The sequence below is a fragment of the Nansenia antarctica genome, assembly GCF_963989245.1.
Source record: "Nansenia antarctica genome assembly, chromosome: 7".
Taxonomy (NCBI): domain Eukaryota; kingdom Metazoa; phylum Chordata; class Actinopteri; order Argentiniformes; family Microstomatidae; genus Nansenia; species Nansenia antarctica.
In genome coordinates, this window is record NC_137677.1 from 1,622,511 (window position 1) to 1,641,522 (window position 19,012).

The 19,012-nt window shown below is 44.3% G+C and overlaps 1 protein-coding gene across 1 annotated transcript in view; it reads right to left on the reverse strand.

Annotated features, from left to right (window-relative positions):
- tmem131 (transmembrane protein 131) overlaps positions 1-19,012 on the reverse strand; it is a gene marked incomplete at its 5' end in the record, with an annotated part of 44,533 nt that overhangs the window by 4,032 nt on the left and 21,489 nt on the right. The window contains 25 exons of the mRNA XM_080535972.1: positions 167-270; positions 387-468; positions 1,484-1,599; positions 1,735-1,888; positions 2,414-2,569; positions 2,915-3,039; positions 3,136-3,260; positions 3,656-3,874; positions 4,483-4,978; positions 5,431-5,586; positions 6,015-6,200; positions 7,914-8,100; positions 10,693-10,835; positions 11,302-11,453; positions 11,857-11,929; positions 12,330-12,439; positions 13,126-13,264; positions 13,376-13,490; positions 13,971-14,046; positions 14,511-14,663; positions 15,111-15,197; positions 15,618-15,722; positions 16,418-16,552; positions 16,657-16,767; positions 18,004-18,174. Of these exons, the coding sequence (XP_080392098.1) occupies positions 167-270; positions 387-468; positions 1,484-1,599; positions 1,735-1,888; positions 2,414-2,569; positions 2,915-3,039; positions 3,136-3,260; positions 3,656-3,874; positions 4,483-4,978; positions 5,431-5,586; positions 6,015-6,200; positions 7,914-8,100; positions 10,693-10,835; positions 11,302-11,453; positions 11,857-11,929; positions 12,330-12,439; positions 13,126-13,264; positions 13,376-13,490; positions 13,971-14,046; positions 14,511-14,663; positions 15,111-15,197; positions 15,618-15,722; positions 16,418-16,552; positions 16,657-16,767; positions 18,004-18,174 (3,676 nt within the window). The remainder of the gene's footprint in view (positions 1-166; positions 271-386; positions 469-1,483; positions 1,600-1,734; positions 1,889-2,413; positions 2,570-2,914; positions 3,040-3,135; positions 3,261-3,655; positions 3,875-4,482; positions 4,979-5,430; positions 5,587-6,014; positions 6,201-7,913; positions 8,101-10,692; positions 10,836-11,301; positions 11,454-11,856; positions 11,930-12,329; positions 12,440-13,125; positions 13,265-13,375; positions 13,491-13,970; positions 14,047-14,510; positions 14,664-15,110; positions 15,198-15,617; positions 15,723-16,417; positions 16,553-16,656; positions 16,768-18,003; positions 18,175-19,012) is intronic.

Genomic DNA, 19,012 nt, shown 5'->3' on the forward strand with positions numbered 1-19,012 from the left:
TATACTCAACACTATACAGGATAGAATGAATATACTCAACACTATACAGGATAGAATGAATATACTCACCACTATACAGGATAGAATGAATATACTCAACAGAATTCATTCCAGGAGTATTTCTAACGGTCACATCATGATGCCGTTTCTGATTCCAGTTGTTTACCTCCTGTCAGGTTGAAAGAGTTGTTGGGTCCAAAGGCAGAGAAGGAGTTGGCCGAGTTAAAGCTTGGGCTGTTGGTGTTGTCAATGGGACTCCATAACCCAGAGCTATAGAGGGAATACACAATGATCCGTTATTATATTTAGGGAATGTTCCAATATGTGTGTCGTCTTCTCATTGCGTTCGTCAATGTGTAAAGTGTAAACACATCTAGCACAGTTACCTGTCAGAGCTGTCACTCTCCACCGAGGTCATGTGGGCCAGAGTCTTCCCTTGGGCCTCAGTTTTACCTGGGCCACTGCCACCTGAAAACAACCACACACACGACACCTTTTAACTCACTATTTGCACCGTGTCAAAAACAAAGCTAGCACAATTCGGTTGTTAAGTCTGACGTCAAACGTGACGTTTAGCAATTTCCGGGTCCAAACCAGAAATTCCCCGTACCAGAGTACTAAAGCACCAGAGTACCAGTGTACTAAAGCACCAGAGTACCAGTGTACTAAAGCACCAGAGTACCAGTGTACTAAAGCACCAGAGTACCAGTGTACTAAAGCACCAGAGTACCAGTGTACTAAAGCACCAGAGTACCAGTGTACTAAAGCACCAGAGTACCAGTGTACTACAGCACCAGAGTACCAGTGTACTAAAGCACCAGAGTACCAGTGTACTAAAGCACCAGAGTACCAGTGTACTACAGCACCAGAGTACCAGTGTACTAAAGCACCAGAGTACCAGTGTACTAAAGCACCAGAGTACCAGTGTACTAAAGCACCAGAGTACTAGTGTACTAAAGCACCAGAGTACCAGTGTACTAAAGCACCAGAGTACCAGTGTACTAAAGCACCATAGTACCAGTGTACTAAAGCACAAGAGTACCAGTGTACTACAGCACCAGAGTACCAGTGTACTAAAGCACCATAGTACCAGTGTACTAAAGCACCAGAGTACCAGTGTACTACAGCACCAGAGTACCAGTGTACTACAGCACCAGAGTACCAGTGTACTACAGCACCAGAGTACCAGAGTACCAGAGTACTAAAGCGGTAGAATGACAGTTCAATCGTTTTTTAGACTGGGATCTATTCATACAACAAGGGACACAGCAGCACTTTCCCGTTTTTCCCATATTGTCAGCGTCTTTGAGCCTCGGAAAAGCGCTATACAAATATAATGAATTATTATTATTACTGAGGCATTTCGAAGAGAGCGCCTCAGCCAACTTTGGACCCGGAAACACGTCACGACTTAACAACCGAATTAACTCATGAACACACCGTGTCCAAAGACTGCAGTAAAGGAAGATATGTTCTCTCTCACCTGGGCTTCGGTCGTACCCGGCAGCCACAGCTGCAAAAGTAGGATTCCCATTTTTCCCCGGGAGAGAGGCGGCTTTGGCCAGCATGTTTCCAGGAGCTTTCTTCAAGTTCGTCTCACTACAAACACAAAATAGAGGCGTGAGTGAGTAAAGGAAAATGCTGACAATTTATTTCTATTGTTAATTTCAGAGGATTAGTTTAATTAAAGATGATGCACAGACGTTATGTGTTTAGAACTGGAGGTTCCAGTACCTGTTGGCGTTGAGAACGCTGCTGTAGGAGCCCCGGGACACCAGGCTGGGAGAGGAGGGGGGGGGAGGGGAGCAGGTCCTGGCTGAGATGGGCCTCTTCAGGAAGAGGTCTGCGTTCATGGTCTGCATGGAGATCTGCTGGAGGCTGTCTGCTGCTGCACGGTGGAGAGAGGAGGGCGGAGTCAGGCATCACTCAGAGAGGCTAATCTAAAACCAGGGGTGCAAACTGGTGATGCCCCCAAAAGGTGACTTTTATTTTTTGCCTGAAAACGAAGAAAATGATCAATGCGCAGGGGGAGGTCTAACATGCGCGGCGTGTAAGTAGCGGCAGCCCTGACCTCAACACCTGCAGAATTACTTTGAAAACTGTTTACTGTGACTGTGTTTCTCCACGCTGACTGGAACTGTACCTAGCTCCCTGAAGCTAAAGGTTATCTCAACAGCAGCAGAATTCAGCAGACAGGGAGATTAGTTAGCTCACGCATCATGTGACTTGAATGAGACCCCCCCCCCCCCCCCCCGAATTTTTTTTTTTTTTGCAGATCTACACGATTCACATGGATGACATATTTTGAGATAAAAACAGCTAATTTAGCAGAAAGGTGACAAGTTTGCACCCCTGTAAAACCTAAAATCACCACAATGCCGCCAGGCCTTGGGGCAGCAGGGCTGCGACTTACGGTTGCTGGTTTTGGGGAGTGGGATGTCCCACTCTGGGGCAGTGAACTCCTTCTCTCCCTCGGAGCCGCTGCTGTGGCCGAGCTCAGGGACAGAGCCGTTGGACAGCAGCTTCACCAGGGGAGAGGGCCGGCAGTCCTCCAGCTTCCCACAAGGCACTGGGGGAAAAATAATCCTTCATTCGTGAGCTTAGAATTCGAAGGTTCTATCTCCGTTTAGGGCAGTTCAGAGATATCGAGCGTCAACGTTTTTACATTCCGTTATGTTCTGTGAGATGGAACCTTTGTATTTTATGAATTACTAACTCAAAAAATGTCAACATTTTAAAAATAACACCACACAGGCATTAATAAACACCTAATGGATCAGATTATGTAAAAAAAAAACTCCATTTTGACCAAAAATGGAGATAGAACCTTATAATTCCAACGTCACGAATTGTCAATAGCCGTACAAATCACAACCCAGAACAAAGAGCAGGTGGTCCGGTAGAGGAAACTCACGTCTCTGTTTCTGCAGGGTTCTGGCTTTGGGGACGGTGGCGAGTGCTGGGTGGATCAGGGCTTTGGATGTGAACGTCTTGCGTTGTTTGTTTTCCAGAGGCGTGACGTACGGCAGCTCCAGGGAACTGAGAACAGCAGGAATATGTGACGGTCAATAAGAGCTGAACACTACACAAGTCAAGGGGAACATGGTTAGCACTAGTGTGTTAAGGTCCACAAACCTGGATTTGTCAGCTAGGATCTCTTTCTTTGCATTTCCTTGTTTCTTAGTTTTGGGTTTGGTGAGGAAGGCTGACGTCTCTTCTTTCTCCAGGGTTACTGTTCTGCCTTTCTTTTTCACTGGTTCCTAAAAGGAAACAAAATACCTTTACCATGCTTGTACAATTTATGTGTGATAGATCTATCCATCTATCTATCTATCTATCTATCAGTCTGTGTTGTCCAAGGTGTCGACCCTTACTCTTAAGAAAGAGAGGGTGTTTCCGTTTTGTTTCACTGTATGTTTCCATAATGTGTGTTTTGTATGCCGTGTTCTTATACAGTTTTTTATGCTGTTTTATGACGTGTGATGTTTTGTTTATTGATTTTATGTTTCCACCGAGGACCACTGTGGAAATAAGTGTTTTAAATAATGCTTTCAAGTGCTATCCTCTGGACATTGCTTAGTGTCATGATGCGTAAATGATTCTATTGTAAAGTCCTAATAAAAATCAAATCAAATCAAATCAAATCAAATCAGACCTCTTTGATGCTGGTCTCCATGTCGGGGTTGGAGGTCTCTGTGGTGGTCGAGGAGCTGTCGTCGTTGTCAGCGAGCGCATCCTTCAGCTCGTCTCCCTGGGTCTTTCCCTTTGCTTTCCTCTCTTTCTCTTCCCTCTTCTTCTGGGCTTTGGTTTTCCCGCGCAGTTTCCCTTTAGATTCCAGCACTGCAAAAACAAGACAAACACACACAAAACCTCTCTAAATTTCGAGCAACCATAACAAACCTCTAACCCTTGCACTAATCAGGAGTCAGGACAGCACTTTCTTTTCACCACGTTTAATGTGGACACTGTGGGAGTGAGTCGAAACGAGGAGACGGTAGACAGGTTGTCGAGTCGGATGTTTTACCTCCCAACTTTGAATGTCAGAACAGCAGCGATAGCATAACAGTGCAACAGCATATCGCAACGACAACTTCACGTGAAACTCTCGTGCATCAACAGAACATGGCTAAGTCTAAAACACTACCCAGAAAGCCCCTGGGTTGAACTCTCAACTCCTCGTCTTAAAGGAGCCGTACCTCCTCCATAGTGTCTAGCCTGTTCTTTCTTATCGGTCCTATTTTTCAGGTTTTCTGCTCGAAATGACATGCCCACAGTGAATATAGAATATCTCCACAATCACAAGGGCCGTCATAATGATCTTGGTATCAAATGAACGCTAACACCTGTGGGGTGACTGTAGAAGTGTCAGAATCAAAATATTACATGTTACTGTGTCAGAGTAAATAGAGCTAGAACATTGTGAAAAATCTCAAATTCACTCCGCCTAAAAAAACAAGGGAATGTCTATGCACAGTGGGTCACCGCCACAATACCTTTGTTCTGTGTGGAGTTCGTGTGCTCCTGTAACGCCTCCAGAGGGGAGGGAGACTCGGGTCGGTCCAGGTCGTTGTCCATGGCCCCTAGGAGACTAGCGTAGTCTGGGTCTTCAGAGTACAGGCCTCTGTGGGGCAGCGACGGCCCGGCTTGGCCTGTACTCTGGACCTCCATCCCTGCAGCCTGCTGCTGCTGCTGCTGTTTGGAGCTCCGGGTCTTCCGACTGCTGCTAGGCAGCTGACAGGGGACCGCAGGGCCGTCCTGGGCTGGTACGGAGCCTCCTTTGGCCCCCTGGGAGGAGGAGGAGGAGGAGGCGGCTTGCATAGATGATCGGCCGAAGCCCATCCTGGACCTCTGGACGTCCGGGTCCAGTGAGGACCGGCTGTTGCCCTGCCGGCCCCCGCCGCGGGAGGCAGTGTTCCCAGACCCAGACCCGTACATTCCTCTGGTGGAGTTCTGGTGTGTGTCGCTATAATCATTCAAGCTGCAAGACAACAACAACAAGACAAACGATAGTTTAACAGACGCAGCTGGCGCTACTTTAGAAAAGGCACTACTAAGACTCTAAGACTTAGACGTTACAAGAGTGTGTGTGTGTGTGTGTGTGTGTGTGTGTGTGTGTGTGTATATATATATATATATATATATATATATATATATATATATATATATATATATATATATATATATGTTACGGTACATGTGGGAAAACGGTACACAAACAGTTACACAGGAAAACTAGGGTTAGGGTTAGGTTAGAGTTAATAACCTAACATATATATAATACATATATATAACAATAACCATAATAAATGCATATAGAGGAAACACTGCAAGTCAACGTAGCACCTAACCCTAACCCTAGTTTTCCCACATGTACCGTAACATATATGTATATATAGATATATATATACACACAAGCCATGTTTAACTTACCTTGCATCACTTTGAATTCGTACGATTTCCCTGAGGTCAAAGGGTCTCCCCGTCTCCATGGGAGAGTTGGACTCCACAGACAGACGTCTCTTAAACGGCTCCCAGATGCCCTGGGCCTCCAGGTACGCCGTGGCCATGACCAGCAGGAACATGGAGCTGAGGAGAGAAGCCTGACGTTAGCCACCAGCATGTTCTCAAGTGCAACAACATAGTAGATCACATGAAGGAATGTACATACACAAAGTTCCTCATACTGGAAAACACTGCTGCGCCAAATGATCTACATTGACTACTTGACGTGACGTTAGAATTATAAGGTTCTATTTCCATTTTTGTAAAAATTGAGTTTTTTTTACATAATCTGATCCATTAGGTGTTTATTAATGCCTGTGTGGTGTTATTTTTAAAATGTTGACATTTTTTTAGTTAGTAATTCATAAAATACAAAGGTTCCATCTCACAGAACATAATGGGATGTAAAAACGTTGACGCTCAATATCTCTGAACTGCCCTAAACGGAGATAGAACCTTAGAATTCTAAGCTCACGACTTGGGAACATCCAGAACAATGCTAACATGCTAACCTCATGATGAGAGAGACGATGACGTAGAGCTCCAGCTCCCAGCTGGGTCTGGGCAGCGTCTCTGCACACGTGGCCAGCATGTGGTAGGGGAGGGAGGCGTTCAGGACGAACACGAACTCAGAGCCCCCGCCCGTCAGCAGCTTCAGCTCCCGGATCACTCGAGACGACGTGAAGTCGGGTGTAAACCTGCGAGACAGAGAGACAGGGAGATGCAGTGAATATCTGCTATGTACAGATGAACATTACATTCATTTCAATAGAGTTACGTATTCGGTTGTTAAGTCTGACGTCAAACGTGGCGTTTAGCAATTTCCGGGTCCAAACCAAAACTTCCCCGCACCACAGTACCAGTGTACTAAAGCACCAGAGTACCAGTGTACTAAAGCACCAGAGTACCAGTGTACTAAAGCACCAGAGTACCAGTGTACTAAAGCACCAGAGTACCAGTGTACTAAAGCACCAGAGTACCAGTGTACTAAAGCACCAGAGTACCAGTGTACTAAAGCACCAGAGTACCAGTGTACTACAGCACCAGAGTACCAGTGTACTAAAGCACCAGAGTACCAGTGTACTAAAGCACCAGAGTACCAGTGTACTAAAGCACCAGAGTACCAGCGTACTAAAGCACCAGAGTACCAGCGTACTACAGCACCAGAGTACCAGTGTACTAAAGCACCAGAGTACCAGTGTACTAAAGCACCAGAGTACTAAAGCACCAGAGTACCAGGGTACTAAAGCGGTAGAATGACAGTTCAATCGTTTTTTTAGACTGGGATCTATTCATACAACAAGGGACGCAGCACTTTCCCGTTTTTCCCATATTGTCAGCGTCTTTGAGCCTCGGAAAAGCGCTATACAAATATAATTAATTATTATTATTACTGAGGCATTTCGAAGAGAGCGCCTCAGCCAACTTTGGACAGGGAAACACGTCACGACTTAACAACCGTCTAAATATGCAAGGTCCAAGGGGCTTTTCACACAATGAAATTAGGGAGGGGACTATGGATCTGTCTTCCTCCGTTCGTGTGTCACATGTGATCTCTGACACCACTGGGACAATGATGAGTCTTGCCATTGAGATCCGACATTTACAATAATTAGCCCAAGGGGGGGTAACAACTGACGATCCCACATTACATTGATGACATGAATGGGTCACAAAGTTGGTTACAGGGGGATGCCATAGTAACAACTTAAATTCCACACAATGCTCTGCATCATTCGTGGAGGACAACATGTTTACTGTAGACTTTGTTCATCAGTTCACCAATCATATGATTACGTTGCACCTGCAAGCATCTCAGCCATCTTAAGCAAGCCCATTTACTTCCTGGAATAGTCACACAATATAATTGAACAGATGACTAACTAAATACAAACACTTAAGACTACTTTCACAACGAGTCACTTATTTTAGGGAACTAAGAGAGAGCAACAGTAAACCCCCTTCCTTTGCACAATCATACTTTAAGTAGAAGTTTCCCAATCGCAACTGCAATGATTTATTAAACAAACACAGATTCCTATGCTGGAAAGCTCCTTGTCGTGAGCCAGCACAGAGATCATGTCGTCTTCAAAGGGTAAAAGGAAATGAGAAGTGCAAAGCACAGTGAGGGGAGGCTACGGAGGAACAGAGGGCCGATTCATCCTCTTCAGTACTGAGAGCTCACACACTGGAGGTGGCTGAAGACACACGCACGCCTGATGCTGTTTGCTCAGTGACTTGAGGTAGGTTGTGTTGCAATGCCCCTCTCCTATGCTGACCTACTTTTGAGACCACAGCTCCACCGTAGACTTTAAGACCAACACCACATCTATGAAATAATTAAATCTTGATTGCATCTACAGAATATGGTTTTTTAGCATGATAAAACGTGACACATTTAGCTCACTTACAGTATGACAAGGTCTTTCGAAGCATTTGGTTTAAGTGCAAATTCTTGACAATTGAGAACTTTGAATCCATATCCTTCACACGCTTGTCCGTTGATTTCGGCAGACCTGATGTGGATGGGGAGCAGGCCCGTGTTCTCCACTCTGAAGGTCCGTCTGAGAGTGAAGTTGGGCTCCTTGGATCTTGATTCTGGGACAGAAATAGAGAGGTTAGCATAGCACAGTTTAGACACTAATACATTCCCAATGTCACAAAGTGGGTTAGAAATGCAATTGATTTAAATCTGTTAATCCTGAGAGGTAATGTGTGAGTACACCAAGTTTCCTGGTCATGAGATGGAGGGACCAGAATAGAGGCAGCTTTTAGAAAAGGTTGTGGTTGATTGAAAAAAAGAAAAAGATAGACTGCCGTACTGAGGTAGTCCAGATGCCCGAAAACTCATACTGCCTAGTATTTACTAAAAGTAAAAACGACATACTATTTAAAGCCTACCGTTTAGTCAAATGTATGCAGTAGGCGACACATTTCAACATACACCTCCTTCACGAGACACCGTCATCTATAGCTCAACCATGTTGTTCATGGCAATTTCGCCCGAATTGAGGGACTAAGTCAAATAAATGTTGGTGAATTTCACAATGGAAAACTTTAATCGTGCATAGTGCAAACACCTACTAAACAGGTTGCAATATGAGCATTCAGTCACAATCGAGAGAGATGTTACGGTCTCCTCCCTCCACTGCTGTCTTGTTCTGATTGTGTTGCAGGATGGCAGTGGGGAGAGGAGGCCTGATTGGCTGATGTAGCACACCTGTGCCTATTTAGGTTGTGCATTGGGGATCAGTCCCTCTCTCTCTCCATACAGGATATCCTTTTTTGACTCTTCTGTTAGTGGCAACCTTTTGTTCCTTTGTTTCACCCTTACAACATTTCACATACAGATCACTCACCCACACCCTACACAACTGATAAAACTGACTATCACATCCCATAGGGTCTCCCTATTTTGTCACTTTCTCTGAGCCGGGTTAGTGACAGGGACTAAGTCAAATAAATGTTGGTGAAATTCACAATGGAAAACTTTAATCTTGCATAGTGCAAACACCTACTAAACAGGTTGCAATATGAGCATTCAGTCACACAGCCTTTGTGAACCCTCTGAAAGCTCTGTCCAAGACCAGAATGAGGACCTCATAATACCAGGAAATTAGGTCACTATCTTGGTGAAATTAAATTGCGTAACTGTGGGTAACTAGCACATGATCTTCACAGTGGATAAATTGATAAACATAAACATGACCACACTCTGAAGGGATGCTCTGTATCTCTCTGTCCGAGCTCTCTAAACTCACTCCACCCCTTCCTTCTCCCACCAGGCCCCCAGTCGAAGCACAAGGAAGTTCACTCTGCGCAGACTTTGCATAGCATCTTGCTGACAGTAGTGGGGGACTGTGCAGCCTTTGTGCAGAGCAGGGCCTCAGTCTCTGGTCGTGTTCTCACATGAACGTCTGAATCAGGACCCGGAGCAAGTGGATGACTTTGCAACATTGTTGCATAAATGATTTCTCTGATTTGCGTTCTCTTCTCACAGCCCTTCATGTAAACGAAGTTACATGGATGCGTCAGAAGCAAAGTGACGGATGCGTCGTTCCTAACCGGAGCGAAACCACCCTTTTCAAGCGGAGCCTCCGAGGGTTCTTTGCTGCGGGAGCGACTTCGAATGCGCGTTCTCACAGCTGCAAACGACGCAGAGCAAAGCGAACTTTATCCTAAACTCTGATTCCAACAAGTGAAGCAAATGTTCTAGTGAGAACACCCCCTTAATCAAGAGAAACTTACTCTCTGTGCAGCCTCTGTGCAGAGCAGAGCCTCCGTCTTAAGCTTCGTGCACACCGCGAACCGTGACCCACCGTTCTGACGCAACCTGGTGGGATGGGCTTGACGCATGTCGCATGCGATGCAGACGCAACAACACAGCGGTAATATATATGTCCGGAGGAGATAGCAAAGATGGCGCCGTTAGCATCACAAACACTATGCCATACAAGTTAGCATCAGAGGTAGACTAATATCCTCAACTTATGTCCTAATCACACTACTGTCATACAAGTCGTACCTTCTCCTTGACATGGACATAAACACCTGCTACCTTCTTTGAAAGAAATCGCGATTTATTCAGTGAAAACTAGTACACCATTCAGATAGCATAACAATAGCATAGCATTCGCGGACAGTCAGTCAATGCACCTAGCACAACAATAGCATAGCATTCGCGGACACAGTCAGTATGTTAACATCAGATATATAAACGGGTTATTTTGATAAACTGGACACATTTTGTGAATATATATGGTTACTTTCTCGCCTGAAAACATATAAAAACTTCATAAAATGACATATTAACACTTGTAGAGCCAAATTAAAGATTTTCGCCAATGGCGGATTTTACATCTGTGGCGAAAGCTCTGGTCAAGAAACTACTTCCAGTTACTTCCTGTTGTTTTGACGGATCCAACGCAACGCAAAAGCTGAAATATTTTGACTGATTACCGCACCCTGCCGGACAAGAAACGCAATGCAGAGCAACGCAACGGATCAACGCAACTGCCCCATTGAGATGAATGACTTCCGGTGCAACGCAATGACCTGGTGTGCACGCAGCTTTACACAGAGAAACTTACTCTCTGTGCAGTCTTTCATCAAGGCCTCAGTCTTAAACAGAGAAACTTACTCTCTGTGCAGTCTTTCATCAAGGCCTCAGTCTTAAACAGAGAAACTTACTCTCTGTGCAGTCTTTCAGCAAGGCCTCAGTCATCTTAAACCTCAACGAGCTCCCCGGTCCTGGAGGCTTCCCAGCAACCTTCAGGCTCTCCGTGGTGCCCTGGCCTTGCACCATGATCATGTCCATCACCGTCAGGTTGTTCCTGCAAAACACAAGATGACATCACAACTGATGCTGGCCAACCACAAGGCGGGCATGCCCGAGAATGACTAAGACCATACGACTCACCTTAAGAAAACATTCTGCTCTGTGCATCAAATGGACTGACTTATATAGCGCCTTAATCTAAAGCGCTTTACAACGGCCTCTCATTCACCCATTCACACACACATTCACACACCAATGGCGGCAAGCTGCCATGCAAGGCGCCGGCCGGCCCCGCTCACTGGGAGCAATTCGGGGTTCAGTGTCTTGCCCAAGGACACTTCGACATGTGGCCAGCCGGGGCTCGAACCGCCGATGTGCCAACCGTGCGATCATTAGACGGCGGCTCTACCTCCTGTGCCACAGCCGCCCCCCTGGTGTAGACTGGTCTAAAGCTCAGAGGATGTGTACATTCAACACACACCTGACTATGAGCAGGGAGGAGAGACACTGTGGTTGTTTACCTGACTATGAGCAGGGAGGACACACTGTGGTTGCTGACTGGAGTGAACCTCAGGCTGAAGGCTCGGACCTCCCCAGGCAGAAGGAGGAGGTTGTAGACGAACGGCCGTGTGGATCCCTCCACAAACCCTGTGCTGCTCTTCATCATGGAGGTCTGCCAAGCAGAGGAACAGAGAACATCATCATCAGAACAGAAAGATCAGAATTACACGTTACGGCAAATACAGTACAGGCAGCACATACAATGCTGAACATGCAGGTTCTTGGACTTTTTAAAAAGTCATCATGGATTACATCTGAATGAGCTTTGATTCTGCTACTGTAAAAGAATATATCATATTATTTATATATAATATTTTACTGCTCTGATCAATTTGCTTGTATACATTGTTTATTTTTTTATTTTGTTAGACAACGGCTTATGACATCAGTTGAAAAGTAGCCATCTGGCTAACACTGACTCATTTACCAACTGGTTTATTAATGTGTACGGTCCCGGGTCAACAAATAAATTAAATAAATAAATAAAAAATATGTCAAGATAAATAAATACTTACTAGATTTCTGTTGACCTGGAATTCCAGTGTCTCTGTGTCGATGTTGAGGTTGGACAACTTTCCCAAAGGGAACCTGGGAAGAGATGAACAGGACAGGTTACCATTAACCTGACTGTTTCTACTAAGTGAAGAATGCCTCGTGTTGTGAGAGGTGAGAGTTGTTACTTGTGTCGTGAGAGGTGAGAGTTGTTACTTGTGTTGTGAGAGGTGAGAGTTGTTACTTGTGTTGTGAGAGGTGAGAGTTGTTACTTGTGTTGTGAGAGGTGAGAGTTGTTACTTGTGTTGTGAGAGGTGAGAGTTGTTACTTGTGTTGTGAGAGGTGAGAGTTGTTACTTGTGTTGTGAGAGGTGAGAGTTGTTACTTGTGTTGTGAGAGGTGAGAGTTGTTACTTGTGTTGTGAGAGGTGAGAGTTGTTACTTGTGTTGTGAGAGGTGAGAGTTGTTACTTGTGTTGTGAGAGGTGAGAGTTGTTACCTGTCCGCTAGTTTCCCAGCGAACACGGAGGGGTTGGGGAACAGAGCCAGCGGGAGGACCTGGACGAACACAGGGACATCGGCTGGGTTCTCCAGAACCACCTCCTCCTCCTGAGAGACAAGGATGAGAGTTAGAGCTGCAGATCGGTGACACACAATGTGTGTGTGTGTGTGTGTGTGTGTGTGTGTATTGCTCAGTATCTGCTATTATTGGTAGCCCTTTCTCAATATGGAGAAAGGCGGTGCTTCTTGTAGGACCCATGATGAGCTGTCTGTTTTACAGTATTGATACTGTATCTGTCAAATCCACTGTAATCATCATTTAGTGTGAATAACATCCTGTGTGTAGCATAACTGGTTGTTAATAACATACTGTGTGGAGCATAACTGGTTGTTAATAACATCCTGTGTGTAGCATAACTGGTTGTTAATAACATCCTGTGTGTAGCATAACTGGTTGTTAATAACATACTGTGTGGAGCATAACTGGTTGTTAATAACATCCTGTGTGGAGCATAACTGGTTGTTAATAACATCCTGTGTGTAGCATAACTGGTTGTTAATAACATCCTGTGTGTAGCATAACTGGTTGTTAATAACATCCTGTGTGTAGCATAACTGGTTGTTGGCTCAGCACTACTGGAACTGACTGTTTTCCTAATGTCAAAATGCACTGATAGTATTTATGTCCTTTAGATATTGTACATGTATGTGGACATAAATAAAGCATTTAAAATGTGTGTGTGTGTGTGTGCGCGTGTGTTTGTGTGTGTGTATGTGCACGCACACACACTCACAGAAGAGCTGTTGGTGTTGGTCAATGGGAACATAATCCGTTGAGAAGAGTTCACCAGTGACGGCCATGTCAGCTGTGCTGTGACCTTCGCCTGCACGTTCTTCTGAAGGTCTGTGTTTACTTCAAAGATGGCCTCGACCCTTGAAGAGAAAAAAAATCAAACATCCCATTATGTTTACCAAAGTGTTGGCATCTGTGGAGGAAATGTGACCAAACGAAGCCAAAGAGCCGCTCTGCGTCATGTGACTTACTCGTGGCCTGAGCGTTCCTTCAGCTCTCTCCATCGTCTGAGGAGTTTCTGGTGTAAATCCACATCAGAGTCCCAAATGTCCTCTTGTAAGACCAGGCCATGAGGTCTGGCCTCCGCTGGGAACAGAAAACTATATCATCAACACCATTCTCTCTGGCAATAACCCAGCAGACCCTGTGATGGGAAGTCGTGACGTTAGAATTATAAGGTTCCATCTCCATTTTTGTCAAAATTGAGTTTTTTTACATAATCTGACCCATTAGGTGTTTATTAATGCCTGTGTGGTGTTATTTTTTTATTTTTTTTATAGTAAGTAATAAAATACAAAGGTTCCATCTCACAAAACATAACGGAATGTAAAAACGTTGACGCTCAATATCTCTGAACTACCTGAAACGGAGATAGAACCGTATCATTCTAAGCTCAGAAAAAATGACAAGTGAACTGCAAACGTATCTCATAGGTGTGAATTAATCTACAGGTGTGTAAATTAATTGGTTGTTTAAATGGATATCATCATTGAGATTTAAATTGGAGCTGGGGGCTATGCCGTTAAAACTATCATCATCATAAAACAAATCCAAAATAATACTCACATTTCAGAACGAATGGTAATCCCACATAACAGTGATCACCACACTGCAAGTTGGCATCAAAATAAATATTTGCTACCTGTAAAAAGAGGGTACGAGATGCATCAATTTGCTTCTTGAAAATAAACTCCATGTAAACACACTGCTTCTACAGGGTATATACAGGAATCTTGAGGTTAATTTGAAAGTGACAGTTGGATCTAAGTGACAGTTGACACTAGAACAGCCGTGTCTATGTTACCTACTCAGGGTATATACAGGAATCTTGAGGTTAATTTCAATACCTTTCTAAGACTTTTTAAAGACCTTGTCAATATTTTTCCAGACCTCAACGCCACTTCGAGCTGTAACCGTTTACATCGGTGACACCTTTAACTTAACAGTTTTAGTTTGCAATAGACTAGACCACTATCATACAACACAATTTCCGGTTCATCTTTGTTTTTTCAAGGGTCTTGATTTTCCCCAAATTGATTTATCAACTTTTAATACTTTTCAAGACACCGCGGATACCCTGGAGGGGTCTGGGACAGGTAGGCACACCTTCGACTTGCGCTTGGGCTCCAGCTCGTCCTTATTATTGCGGAGTCTCTTGTAGTAGAAGCGAACGTCCTCGGTGAGAGAGCGGATCTGCTGGAGCCTCACTCTCTGGGTGAACGAGCTCTGGATGCTGAAGCTCTGGTGGACTATCTTCCCCTGGGGACAGAGGAGACACACACACACACACACACACACACACACACACACAGACACACACACACAGATATGTCACCATGGGACTGTGCCAAGCTAAATTCATTCATCATCTACACTGCAAAGCCAATGAGGAGGAGGTTCTTTGTCAGAATGTTTGGTTGTCTTGGTTGTCAAATGTCTGAAATGTGATCTGAGCGTCGTTGGTACAGGAGAGAGTCCTGGAAACAGAGCTCCTCAGGTAAACAAGTGAGACGCTGTGACAGACTTTAACACTGTTAAAAAAGGACAGGTATCACCCTTAAAATGACAAACAGGTATCATGCTTCACAATACGTAAAGGAGTCGAAATGTGAAATCCAAACATGCAGACATGCCCTTTAAAATCACCGGGATGATGACATCTGTTTTAGTCTGAATGGATGAGCAGAGGTTACTACGGTTACTCACTGGAAAGGACGGTGGCAGGATGATGTGTTTGGGTGAGCTGCTCAACGTCCCCACGGCGATGAGAGCTTTCACTGGGATGGTTAATATCTGACGGACATAAAAAACATTACAACTCTGTAACCCTCTACAGGAAACGTTAAAGAGTGAAGGTTGTGTAGGGGTAGAATTCGGTTGTTAAGTCTGACGTCAAACGTGACGTTTAGCAATTTCCGGGTCCAAACAAGAAATTCCCTGCACCAGAGTACCAGTGTACTAAAGCACCAGAGTACCAGTGTACTACAGCGGTAGAATGACAGTTCAATCGTTTTTTAGACTTTTTTAGCACTTTCCCGTTTTCCCCTTTTCATTGTCAGCGTCTTTGAGCCTCGGAAAAGCGCTATATAAATATAATGAATTATTATTATTACTGAGGCATTTCGAAGAGAGCGCCTCAGCCAACGTTGGACCCGGAAACACGTCACGACTTAACAACCGAATTGCACAGCCACTAGAATATCGTCATCCTACCTCGTAATCTGTGGTGATGTGTACAGCTCCGTCGTACATGCCCTCCAGTGCCTTAGCCACCAAGGTCACTCTGAAGGCTGCGTAGTAACCAGAGGCTAATATCACCTACGGAAAAACACAGATACAGATCTATCAGACTGGTTTCCATACACTTTCCATACGTACACACGGGACAAACTGCCACTCTCATTTTTGACATTAGATATTATGTAAATATTGTTGCATTGTTTGCTTACAGGAACTATTACTTACTGTTGTTGCTATCTTGCATCACACGAAGGGAAATGTCCCAAACATTTTTTGGTGACAGACCAGTGGTGTAGTCTAGTGTTTTCTAGTGGGTATATTGTGATTTTTCCCTCCCAGCCTCATATCGTTCATTTCAGAACGCCATAAAAATAAATATGCGCTCCCTGTCTAACGTTATATGTATATCTAACATTACATGTTATAAGGCTGATCTGTGCATGATAGTGCTGCATTTTGACATATGTCGCATTTCCCCCCCGTTGATGGTATATGACGCTATAGTCAGTCCCAATGGTCGAAAAGTCAAGTGCTTCGTAACACAGACGGGGTGAATTTTATGAATGAAAGTGTGAAAGTTCTGTCACAAAACGCTGTTACGCATCCTCACACATGTTTAAGTGGGTATATGGAAATCCTTGGCCTTTCCTAGTGGGTATACGGCGTAGTCCTGTGTATCACGTAGACCACACCACTGTGACAGACTAAAACAAGTTCACTGCAAGACAAGTCATTCCAACACGAGCACACGTGAGGAGGGATGAGGTTCTTACAGTTCTGTGATGGGAGGCGGAGGTGTTCTGGAGCTCTCTGACCCGGCCGAGAGCCACGGTTTTGTTCCCCCTCTCCGTCCTCAGCAGCTCCATGGACAGGCTGTCTCCCGTGACCAGCCAGGACTTGATCTCCAGCTGGAAGACCAGACAGGGGTCACACAGAGGTCAGAAGAGAGAGGGTAGGCGGGGTGTAGGTGGGGGTAGAGTCATACTGAATAGAGTTTCTCCCAGCCTCTCACCTCTATAGGATTACTATTGATCACCACAAACATGATGCTGCTTGTTTCTGTGGCGCTGCGCACGCCAAAGTCCAACAGGTGCTCCTTCAGGCTGGGCGACAGGACCAGGGTCTGTTCAGAGCAGAGCACACGGGACAGAGACAGCTAGGTCACAACACAATAAGATTAGAGTGAAACATTAATACTCTTCCTGAGAACTCGTGAGCTTAGAATGATAAGGTTCTATCTCCGTTTAGGGTAGTTCAGAGATATTGAGCGTCAAAGTTTTTACATTCCATTATGTTTTGTGAGATGGAACCTTTGTATTTTATTAATTACTAACTAAAAAATGTTCAACATTTTAGAAATAACACCACACAGGCATTAATAAACACCTAATGGTTCAGATTATGTAAAAAAAAAAAAAAAAAAAAAGACCAAAAATGGAGATAGAACCTTATAATTCTAACGTCACGAAACTACTAGAATGTCAGACTGTGACAATGTGAGGAAATTCATGAAACAGATGAGAGTAAAAGGCAGATTTGCTGCTGATGATGGAAATTGTAACAGCAACCCAGGAGGAAAGTGCAGCCTGTCTGGGCATGTTAGCTTGCTTTAGGATCAACTCCCATAACACTGTCCTGTATTGTCCTGTTTTTGCACTTGTATTGTACTTGTTTTGTTCATATATGTGAAAAAAGCATAAATGCACCTTCTGTAATGCCAAAGCAAATTCCTATATGTGTCAAGCATAATGGCAATAAACGTTATCTGAATCTGAATCTGAATGGGTAATGGCTGCAAGTTAAGCTATGTATTTTATGTAGTTTTAGTTTAGTTTTATTTCATTAAACACTGAATAGTGTATTTTGTATAATGAGTAGTTGAGACATAAGTCATTAAGTGGTTTCACATGCTCACTCTCCCCAGCAAGTTTGACAAGCTTTGTTTGTGTCGTTGAACTGTGGTTGGACCTCTTCTTGGGATCCTCTATCATCTGTTGCTAGTGAGAGCCCTAATACTGACCCTGAGTTTAAGGAGAGTTACGACCACCTTAAGGAGAGTTATGACCTAAAGTGTCTTAGTGTCCAGTTTCTGTGTGTAAGACTGTACCCTATACTTCCTACCGACCGGTGGTATTCATTAAACTAAGAAAGACATCTCTGAGTCTGTCGTTTGTCATCTGTATCTTCAAGATCATCACTTTTGATAAAATCTCTACACAGGTCATCCCAGACGGTCCCAGTGTGTATGTGTACCTCTAGGAAGCCTGTGTCCCAGTGTGTGTGTGTGTGTATGTGTACCTCTAGGAAGCCTGTGTCCCAGTGTGTGTGTGTGTGTGTGTGTGTGTGTGTGTATGTGTACCTCTAGGAAGCCCGTGTACGCCCGCACAGGCAGGTGAAACTTTGAGGCGTTGGTGATCAGCAGGATGTTGCTGTCGATGTGGATGGAGGGGCGGACAGGCCGGAAGAGCAGGGAGAAGATGTACCGCGACTCGTGTGGAGGGACGAGGATGGGGGAGCTGAAGTTCTGCACCTGCGTGGCCAAGAGAAGCAGAGATGTCAATGTTCTCAACGAGTTAACAGTCTTAACATGCCAACTGAGAGAGTTCTTCTTAGGCCTGGACTACACGTATATGGATATTTTTTTAAGCAGATATTTTCGTCCTCGTTTAAAAAACAAAAACTCTGTCCACACCAAAAGCCAAAACTGAACACGATCTGTCAAATACCGTAGAAGAACGTTATGGGCATGCGCAGTCAGTTGTTATCAAACGGCGGCAGTGACTCAAAACGTAAACAGACAAAACACTTTGAAACAGAAAAGAAAAGTACAAAACAGACAGAAAAGCAAGTTATGGCGACCAAGAAGAAAGCAAAAACGGATTATTTTGTGTGGTTGTTGCTGTTGACAACCGTTTTGCTTCAATGCGTATGTGTAAACGGCTTGACGCTTGACGTTGTTGCATCAACAGCAGCTCCGTTTAACATAACCACACTGATCCACTCAATCGGATATTGTTTTATTTCTTCACTTTTTTATCCGTGATGGGGGAAATCTCTGTTTATGTGAGTGAAAACGCCGTGTTTGTATGGTTGAGAGGCCCAATTGTACCAAAACATTCGCGTTTCGAAAAATATCCATATACAGTACAGGCCAAACGTTTGGACACACCTTCTCATTCAATGTGTTTCCTTTATTTTCATGACTATTTACATTGTAGATTCTCACTGAAGGCATCAAAACTATGAATGAACACATGTGGAATGATGTACTTAACAAAAAAGTGTGAAATAACTCTAAATATGTCTTATATTTTAGATTCCTCAAAGTAGCCACCGTTTGCTTTTTTGTTGTTAATAAAATAAAAAAA